We start from the raw sequence: 11,139 nt of genomic DNA, 5'->3' as shown, positions 1-11,139 counted from the left end.
TATTACATAGGTATTTCATTTGACCCATATATTTCATCTTTTAGTACTGTGATTTTTTATGTTATAAAGTAAACCTGAAGCTTTGTTTTATAAAAATGATAGAATCTGAATAGAATATAATAGGTCAAATGAAATACCTATGTAATGAATCACAAAATCAGAGTAGGTGTGTTCGAATAGCTATTTTCGACAGTCTTTCAAGTTGAATGATGAAAATGCATATCTTCGAGAGACAAAATTACAATTTTTTGGCTTCCATTTCTACAATTGCGCTTTATATTTGTCATCCTGTGATGTTTTAAAATGTAGTGTCCTTAACCTCAAACATAACGCCCAATAAAATTTAAATATGATGTATACAAGCTGAAACACCGCCTATCTTAATTGCCATGCTTGAGCAAACGTTGATACAAGCAAAGCAAGCAAGCCAAACAAAGATTTGTCTTGCTAGCATTTATGTAAAAGCTGTAAAGACATATATCATGTTAATGACGAATTATAATACTATATCAGTAGCTATCATAGTCACACATTAAACGAAAACATTTACGCGACTTTCAGTAAAAGTTTTGTATGATTCTATAATATTGATTCCAGAGGTAAAATGTTATTTTCGCATAAAATATTGATACAAAACATTATAAATTGTATGCGTCCGGAGAGCTTTTCTGTATAACCTTCATCTGGAACGCTCAAAGCTGAATATTTGAAAGCCATTCATGTATAAGAACCGAAACAGTTGAAATGCAACATAAATGAAACATGTGCCATCCGTGAGAGCATTAAATTAATGTATAGAAGAAAAGCAAACGAAAGGTTGGATTGGACTGGTAATTTTATGTATAAAGTATATAAAAGGTAGTTGTGTGAGTTCAGGGTTTCTTTTCGAAAACTTTGTGTTGTTAAGCGTTAAAATTATAAAAAAAAATCAAGCGTCACTAATGGGGGGTTATTTTAGACGAAACATGCGTCTGGTGTACAGAATTTCAATCCTGGTATTTATGATGTGCCAACGTGCTCACATTTTCAGTCTGAAACGCATCGCCCTTCCCCGCTATAATGAGTATCTAGTTAGACAAAACGGACGTATGGCGTACAAAATTTCAATCAGGGTATTGATGATGAGTTTTCCTAAGATGTGTACATTTTTAGTCGGAGACCCTTCCACCATGCATGATCCTTCATACAAAATGTACTGGGTGTCAACGCTTTTGCAACTTAATATTTACAAGATAGCTTTCAATTCTAAAATACATTCTGCTTCCACTGGATATTGAATATAAAAAAATGATGACTGTTGTACCCCTATCTTAGGCATGTTTACCTATAATGTCTGTTGGTTTGTTCACATGTATTTGTCAATATAATGGATTTATATGCGACTGTCATACAAGTGAGAAGATTAGATAGCTATAAAACGTGTTTTTTTTTAATTTACCATTATATATACATTAGAAATAGCCTGTACCAATTCAGCAATATGAAAGTTGTTGTCCGTTCGTTTGATTTGTTTGAGCTTTTGATTTTGCCGTTTACTTAAAAGGACTTTCCGTTGAGAATTTTCCTCGAAGTTCGGTATTTTTGTTGTGTTACTTTTTACATAAGAAAAAACGAGAAGATAGTACAATGCTTGATTGATTGATAAGTACATGCTTTACGTTATATAACAATTGGTCAATTATTCCATTTACTCGTAAGTAACGTATGTAGAAGTAAATAAGAATCAGTTATAGGTAAAGTCGGTGTTTAAATTACGTCCTTCAATATAACAACCCTGCTAGTGACTTAAAAGTATTGTTCTGGTGATTTATGATGCGTTAAGCTTTTTTCAATGATTAGTGTTGCTTTTTACTGGTTCCTTAACAAGACTGGACTTAGAGATTGTCATTTTATACAGAATGTCATCGTTATATACAGCAAAGGGATCTATTTACAAGCCCGACTGCCCCATTTTATGTTTTATTTAATTGCTTCGGACACACCAAATTTATGTGATATTCTCATTTTATTTTATTTGCTTTCTCATCGATATTCTGTTGGATATTTGTTGTTGTTGCAGAATTTGATTTTGTTTATGTTCTCCAGACCGGTCAACATCCTGTATCTTTTATTTCGTGAAGTGATAAACTGTGTGGAAGTTTGCCTTGTACTCTATCATCATTTTCTATATTTAAAAATGCCTGTTCCAAGTCAGGAATATTACACTTGTTCATTCGTTTGATGTGTTTTATCATTTGATTTTGCCATTTGATAAGAAACTTTCCGTTTGAATTTTCATCGGAGTTTAGTATTTTTGCGAATTTTTTTTCACACTATGTATAATAACTCATATAACCACATGTCATACCATAAGTGACGTATGTTTTTGCAATACACTCTTCTTATTTGAAGCAAATTAATATTTAAGAATTGAATGCTTCTTTTTGTAAATTTATTGGGGTGTAAAAGCGTTGACCGAAGTACATTTTGTATGAAGCGCGGAAGCGCTTCATTCTAAAAATGTACGCAAGGTCAACGCTTTTACAACCCTATAAAGTTACAAAAAGAAGCATTCAATACTTATAATTACATTTTTTTAGCTATGATCATGAAAACACGATTTGTATCCAGTTTTATTTAATTCACCTGTGCACTTTATTGTGGGACCTCGTGTCATCATGCATGATAAATGTTATTGTCTCATGCAACTGTTTTACGGAACAACATGTGATGTGCTGTTAGCCAATCAGAATAACGTATTATAATGAAACATACATCTAATGTAATTATATGTTATTAATGTCCTAATGAGACAGAAAAAATATAGGAAAAAAAAGCATGAATACTTTTTTGATACGGATAACATTCATGAAAGATGCAAACTTCCATTATGGAATTGTCCTAAATTGATAAATACATTATATAAATGACTTTAAGGAACGTTGGTGAGTACCTTTCGTCTATACATTATATATACTTGATTCCGAACAAAGTATCATTTTGATTCCTTTAGATTACATCAATTAAAATTCCGTCCTGTTCACACTATGATCTGTTTATACTGACAAGATTTTCTAAATTCATCCCATGATATTTTGCCATCACCATCAAAATCTGTCTTTTTTATAATATCTTTCAATAAAAAATCGGTCCATCGAATCTTACTTCCGTCCAGTGTTTTTTCGAGCTCGTCCTTTGTTATGTATCCATCTTTATTGGCGTCAAACTTCCGGAAGGTTTCCAAAAGTTCTGCATCACTGAAAAGAGAAATGCAGATCTAAATAAGATAGAATTTTGGTCATGTTTAAACGAGACAGTCCAGATGTACAACAATCCAGAAACGACATATGGTTTTAAATAAAAGATAGTTTCTGTCAGTGTGTCATACATTATGCATGGACATTGTGTTGTATACATTTTATGTAACCATAGTTGATGTCAAAAGTGATGCAACTTAAAGCAAAAAATTTGATAAAAAAAAAAACTTTACCTTTTTATTCGTAAATAATAAGTAAACCATTTATATTTTGAAGATTTGCTTTTGTATTTTAGTGACTCATATCTATATGTGATATGTCCTACGAGTATATTATTTATAAAAATTCGTCAATGTCAAAATTATGAATGGTCAAGCAGTAACGTGCACGTTTAGATGCTAATAATTACATTAGATGTATGTTTCATTATGATACTTTATTCTGATTGGCTAACTGCACATCACATGTTATCCCTTAAGCAATTGCATTAGTCAGTAAAACTTTTCATTCATGATAACACGTGGTCCCACAATAAAGTGCACGGGTGAATTAAACAAAACAATTATAAAAATTGTGTTTTCATGATCATAGCTAACAAATGAAATTATACGTATTGAAGGCTTCTTTTTGTAACTTCATATGGTAGTAAAAGCGTTGACTGTGCGCACATTTTTAGAATGAAGCGCTTCCGCGATTCATATAAAATGTACTTCGGTCAACGCTTTTTCACCACAATGAAGTTACAAAAAGAAGAATTCAATTCTTAAAATAAAATTGAGATTGGAAATTGGGAATGTGTCAAAGAGACAACAACCCACCATAGAGTAAACAACAGCCGATGATCATCAATTGGGTCTTCAATGCAGCGAGAGAAACTCCCGCATTTGGAGAAGTCCTTCAGCTGGCCCCTAAACAAATATATATACTAGTTTAGTGATAATGGACGTCATACTAAACTTCGAAATTATACACAAGAAACTAAAATTAAAAGGATACTTGCCTTATTGTTCTTGGGTCTCTTTTGGTCATTTCAGACATAAATTCATGGATTGTTACTTTTCCGTCAAAATTTGTGTTTACATCAACAAATATTTCCTGAAATAATAAAAAAGAGAAAAAAAATATGAAAAATACAATTTAAGAGCTGATTTTCGTTATTGATCATTTCAATGCTGATAAACGAAAAAAGAGATGCGGAAGATACCAAAGAGACATCCAAACTCATAAATCGATGACAAACTGAGTGAGAACTCCATGGCGAATAATGAAAACACACCATGGAGAACCAAAGACTGACTTTCACTAACCACACCAATAGCCAGGGTCCAAACGGAGGATGATATGAAAACGACTCAAGAAATTTTAAAGAGAAAAGAATCCGTCGACGTATATTTGTTTCGCCTAACAGAGATTCCACAGTTGTTCTATATCAACCATCCGTGATATCGATGGTAATCATGGTTTCACAAACTTCACCAACTCTCAACAGAAAAACGACCGTTTTAAGTATGTGGTTTGGCTTTTCAATATCGCACACGGTCACAACCATTAGCCATTACAAGTATATTGGCGTTACGGTTCGACGTGAGTGTTATAATGAAAAAGACATTTATTTTTTTTATTATTTTTCTTTCTCGTTTACAAATGCAAATGCATAAACATTACTATGGCTTGCAGCCTGGAATCACGTTTATTTATTATTCCCTGATTTGCTTTATACACTACTGTAGCTGAGTTTACATAACGGAATGTTGTATATATATATAAACAGTCATACTTGTAATCAAATGAATAATTAGTGCCATTCGTGAGGTACATGTATCGTTTATTAATTGTTCAATCTTTAGAAACCCTGATTAAAATTCATACGATATGCCCAAGTGACACAAAGAAAATCAGAGTTGTCTTTCTTTTCATACAAATCGGGAATGTATTATTTTGATTGCGAGACTTAATTATCAATAGTATTATAAATTATTAATTTAATGCATATTGTACTAAATTGAATGACCATTCACATCGTGTATACCTATAACGGATATTCGGGAACCCGTGTGTAACTTCGATTTTAATTGCCACTGTGCGTTTCAGCAGGTAACAACAAATCATTTAGTAGTCGATCTATCTCCTCGTTGAGTCTAGTACAGATTTAGTGTCCACAAATAACAAGAATAACATGACAAAAACCTGATTAACTTTAAATTAATAGTATACACCCAGCAATATATATTCATTCTGCAAGATGTAAATGGATCCAAATTGATTTATTGTCAAATGGCAGCTTACAAAATAATTACGAAATCAATCAGAAAAGGCGGAAGATACCAATGCCAATGTGACATTCAGACATCATGGGCCTGTTTATCGAAGCTCTCTTAGGATTAGGACGTGTCCTAAGACCAACTTAGGACACATCTTAGTCCTAAATGGGTTTATCGAACATGTCGCAACTTAGGAAAATCCTATGAATTGTCCTAACTTTAGGATACCAATTTAGGTGTCTTAAGATGGTCTTAGGATGGTCTTAACTTTAGGATACATTAGAATTTCGTCTTTTGTTCATTTTCACGCGTATTATTTTTAAAGCAGTAGTAAACATAGTTGAATTTCTCCGTAATGATATGAATAATGCACGAGATTTGCATTTGCACTGTTGAAGAATAAAAATGTGACACTTCGAATTCAACTCACTCAAAAACATGTTATGAATTTTACGTATTATCTATCTTGTTTACAGTTAGTTTGTTATTCTTTTATTTTTGTGTCGTATTGTTTCATACAGTTTAAGGTAGATTGATGGTATACCGCCATCTTGGATTGTACAATCACAGTACAAAATCGGTCTAGTTATTTGCCTAAATCTGCAAATTAAGAAACATAATTGCAATTCAATAGCTAGACTGTTTTTTTCTATTTGAAGAAAACTTATTAATTAATAGTATTATTCAAAATATTTTAACAAATATCATTTTTTCTGGTTTTCAAATCATTTTTTTCAAATGAGCCATTTAAGGGGAGATAACTCTTTTAGTACAAAATTTATACTGGTCTAATAGGGAATTTTTTTATTTTCACTTGTAGCAAGAAAACAAGTTCGGTGACACCATGTTTTCTTTTTATTTTCTTAAAACATATTATGAAACCTTTCTTATAACAATTTATTTCTCAACGACTCATTGCTTGAAAAATAGCACGGTGACCCATACTTTTTATTATATTTTTGAAATAAAATTATTGATAAAATATGATATCATATTTTTTTATTTTTTTCATATTCGGTTTGTATTTTCTTTTGCGCTAATACTTAGGACATCAGTTAGGACGTCCTAGCTAAGATATTCCTAAGATAGCTTCGATGTGCATGCTGAGACGTGTCGTAAGTCGGTCCTAAGTTTATCCTAACTTCTGTCCTAAGAAATTCTTAGGACCGATCTTAGGACAGTTTCGATAAACAGGCCCCATATTACTAAATAAAATCCTGATCCCTACATCTATCAATGGCGTTTAATAAATGAACAATTACTTCATATCAAAATATGCATAAATTGAACAAAGTTCAGCAATATTAATAAAAAAAAAAGAAAAGAAAAATTAATAGAAACAATGAAAAATTATTGCTGTATTCATTCAATCAATATCCCTTTTTAACCTAATAACTGATCATAACTGTATTATAGTCGGGTAAATATTGATATTTAATGTATGAGTGTTATATCTACTGATACACTGTTACACTTAATAAATATATATTATATATACGCCTTTAAATTATACTTAAAATAAATTTTAAACTTAAGGTCTGTCATAAACAAGAAATAATTCAAGTACAAAATCAACACCGTTGTGTGTATGTCACATTTACGATTAAGTATCGTGCTAATCAGTTTGCTGACATTGCAAAAAGTAACACTGAAAATTATGACAGTACGGTGCGTTGCGACTTTTTTTTTCCTGTCGAACTTGGAAGGTCTGTGATTCGCACACGGGCACTACGGCTCCAATCAATAACAAAAAAAAACATTCCGCTTTGATATATGTAATATTTCTGAACGTACTGTTTACGGTTAACACAAAAAAATATGTGCTAAACTGTGTCTCAATTAAGGTGGCAAAAGGGTTAACGTAGGTGAACAAGTAGTTTTATATATAAGTATGTGCACAGATACTCAAAAACTGTTAAATAATGTTATTGAACTTTTTCAATAATCGGGCGACCACTAGAATGTTATGATTTAAAAGTCTTGTAAATATTCAATATAATAGATACTACGATAACATGAACTTAGAAACAAGATGAAAGGATAAAATCAATTAAATGACATATGTTAATGTGTCTTATCTCAAATTGATGTCGTGGGTCCTTTATTTACTGCCTGTCAAATATTTTTAACATTGATATGGTCATCCCTGGACTTCTATCACCAGGTAATAAAATTCGTGCAAAAAAGGGGACGTTGGTTTGGCTGTGATGGATGTATAAATTTTTGGATGCAACGTCCGTTCTGAAAGAGGAAGCACTATCTGCGCCTTATAAAACCCCTTGAGCAACTCTTTGTTGGGTCTGTAGGTACATCGTTGCAAGGCAAAATGTCTGCCGCTATCAAACATACATAAGTATGTACCCTCCTTGATTAATTGCAGTCAAGATGCACACCCTGATTAATTGCCGTCAAGATGCACATCCTTACTCCGCCCATGCAGTCGATCATGTTTGTCCTAATCCAACGTATTCTCATTTATTCTGTCGAGATGCACAATCTTCATATAAGCACGCTCGGTCTCCACTGCAGAACCTACGAAAAAGATTTGCTGTTGATTTGTTCTCGTCCCTAATATGCATAAAATATTTGTCACTGGACTGAACAGCCAATATTATGGTTCCGAATGTCTCTCCGTGCACTTTTTACAAAGCACAAAATTGTCTGTATGGACCAGGTACAGGGTTTAAGCATTTCCATCATATGAATATTAGTAAAACTAATGGAAAAACCTTAAGGTTTGGATAAATTTTATGTAACAAATAATAAAATAAAATAGATTGAATAATCCTTTTTTTTTGTTTTTTGTACTAAGTCAATAGCATGTTACTGTATATTTTACTATATGGAAGTATTCGGACCTTGGTGTAAATGTTGACACTTTTACACACTTGTGCGTTTAAAAACCATTTGCATTGATATTTCTTAAAACATGGCTTATGTATATATGTCAATAGCATTACGGTTTTGAATTGTATCCGCATAATGTTTTTGTTACTTGTTTCCTTTAACATTAATATAACAAATGTGTCTGAATAGAAAAATACCACCAACTGGCAAACAATGGCAAATTGTATTGAAATGTAGTTTCTTTATAAGCTTCGTAGGTAAATGGGTAATATTTTGAAGAGTAATTATAGAATTAAGCGAACAATAAGTTATAAATATATATTGGTCAAAAACATAGTCTTGCATTGAAGTTTAAACCCCGCATTCAATAAACGCATTTGTCGTTTTGAAAATAAAGAGAATTTAGTCTACAAAGGTGTCACAAACAGTTTAACCTATAATAAAACACATATCGATGTACCATCTCCAAAACAATATTAGATTGTATAACTTTTGAATACACCAAAACAACAAAATGCAATATCTCGACTCACGAAAATACAAAGTTAGATCTGTGTTGGTGTAAAGTCAAAGAAATAGCTATACCAAAACAAAATGAAAAGTAATGTCATAATTGTACTTTCAAAGCTCCAATTAGAAAATGCAGCACTACTGTATGATAGGTTCCACATTTGACTATGTGTTATTAAGGGAAATATGTATGGGTTCAACAGTGAAAAAAATATTGTCGATAGAGACAAAAGCGTTTAAATGAATATTTACAGGATATTGACGCGTTAAGTAATAAAGGACTGGTACAAAAGCATGTTGTATTCAAAGAAACAAGTATTCACAAAATAAATGTATTGGCGCTATTGTAACATATTAATATCGCAAGGGTAAACTTTCAATTTTCCGTTAAAGTCGAGATTTAAAATTATGAGATTTAGAAATACAACTTCAATCCCCTGCCTGTATCGTGAACCTTGTCATACAATTGATATTTTATCATTTCCATGGTGTGCCCAAATATTAGTCTCGTGCATGGAAGTAACATTGAGTCAATATAATACTTTCATGGTTTTGTTTTGATGATTGTAATCTTTGGAGAGTTTTTGGCATTAATGGCAGATACTTGTTAGAAAGCTAAAAAGATTGGTACATACTTACAGCAACAGTTGTTAGTAAAAAAAAGTAAAGATCGGTACAGACAAATGTACTTACAGCGACACTTGTGAGAAAAAAAATGTTGTTATATACTTACAGCGCAATGTCTGTCCGTTCCAGAATAACCTAACTTTCTCACAGCGGGAACAAACTTTTGAATAGTTAAATATCCAACCTTTTCTGTATCAGCAGCTTTGAAAAACTTAATAAGCAATTTTTTGTATTCATCAGACACATTTTTATAACTTTTCATTAACTGTTCTTCTACTTCTTTTGTAATGCCTTTAGGTTTTTCATCGGATTTTTTTTCCATATTTTTTGCAGGTTGTTTTTCTTCCATATTTTTGGCAGATTGTTTTTCCTCGATAGTCTTTTCTGAACCTTTTGTTTTTGTATCTGCCTTCGGAATGATCTCTTCTTCGAGTTTTATAACATCGCCTTTCGTGACCTGATCAGCCTTTTTCAGACCCTTCGGATTGTCTCCTACGTCTTTGGTCGTCATGATTCGACTTCCTCCAATAGATAACTGAAATGTAAATCTCTGCATTTTTGTCGGTCATTCGACTTTTATACCCGAGACATCAATCAATTTCCATAATAGCCAAACAAACAAAATTGAAGTTTTATTAGATTGTAAAATATCTCTGTTGTTATTTTACGACTTCTTCAAGTTCTCCCACGTATATTATAACTGTCCGGTCCACCCTAAGAATTTTCAATTTTTTTATTTCACAAATTAATCTCAAGTCTCATAAACCCTGAGTGATAATAATACTCCACTAATATAAACCAACATGTTTGAACGGACACATTTGGTATGATATTCATCCCTACACACAACGCCTGAGTGTCATAAGACTGTAAGCTTACACGTTTAACTCCATTGATAAAATATCCAGTTAGGAAAGAAGAATCAATATGATATTGTTTCCGTATTAAAATCCAAGATCAATTAATCAAAAGCAATTAAAAGGTAAGAAATTCCGACCAGGTATTTCTCAGGTACAAAGTATATGTTTACCTTACGTGCCTGCTTTTGAAATGTATTTAAATGATTGATTTTGGTTTGTCAAGGATATTACATATTTATTTAAAATAATTAATTTTTTAATAAAACATGCACTGTGGCATGACTGGTCCTCATTGACTTCATTACCATTAGTTTATTTGACCCTGAAATGACAAATGAAGGTGATAAAGTGGGGACACATTACGTTTTTAATTTCATCGAATTTGGACACATGAGTGGTTTTGATAAGTAAAATTTTATCAGATTATATATTAGGTAATACGTGTTATTTCTTTTCATAATTCCAAAGTTTTATTATGCAATTCTGTCAAAAATCTGTCACTGTTTTGACGACATATGAGTATTGACATCTATCCATGGTTAGGGAGAGTTGAGCGCTCCAAAACATGTTTAATCCCTGTACATGTTCTAAGTTAGAAGCATGTATAATTCAGTTGTTTTCGTTGTCTTTGATTGCTGTCTGTCTTTTTGTTTTTCTCTTTTCATGTTTTTAGCATAAAATAGGCCGTAAATTTTCTGTTCAGAATTGTTTCACATTTTGTCATGCCAGACTCATTGTTTTAACTTACTATATGGTATGGGGAAGCTATATAATAAGAAATTAAATCATAAAATTGAG

General features: G+C 32.0%; 1 protein-coding gene across 1 annotated transcript; it reads right to left on the bottom strand.

Annotated features, from left to right (window-relative positions):
• Positions 1 to 2,811: 2,811 nt before the first annotated feature.
• On the bottom strand, positions 2,812 to 10,647 carry LOC134706856 (uncharacterized). The gene is made up of 3 exons (XM_063566171.1): positions 9,588 to 10,647; positions 4,237 to 4,331; positions 2,812 to 3,236 (listed from the first exon to the last, which is right to left on the bottom strand). Exons 1-3 carry the CDS (start codon positions 10,035 to 10,037, stop codon positions 3,020 to 3,022), a joined length of 762 nt encoding a protein of 253 aa, XP_063422241.1. The 5' UTR covers positions 10,038 to 10,647; the 3' UTR covers positions 2,812 to 3,019.
• Between the last annotated feature and the right edge of the window lie 492 nt (positions 10,648 to 11,139).

This window comes from Mytilus trossulus, chromosome 2, assembly GCF_036588685.1.
Source record: "Mytilus trossulus isolate FHL-02 chromosome 2, PNRI_Mtr1.1.1.hap1, whole genome shotgun sequence".
NCBI lineage: Eukaryota > Metazoa > Mollusca > Bivalvia > Mytilida > Mytilidae > Mytilus > Mytilus trossulus.
The sequence above is the reverse complement of the archived record's forward strand: the minus strand, read 5'-3'. Positions and strand labels throughout refer to the sequence as shown.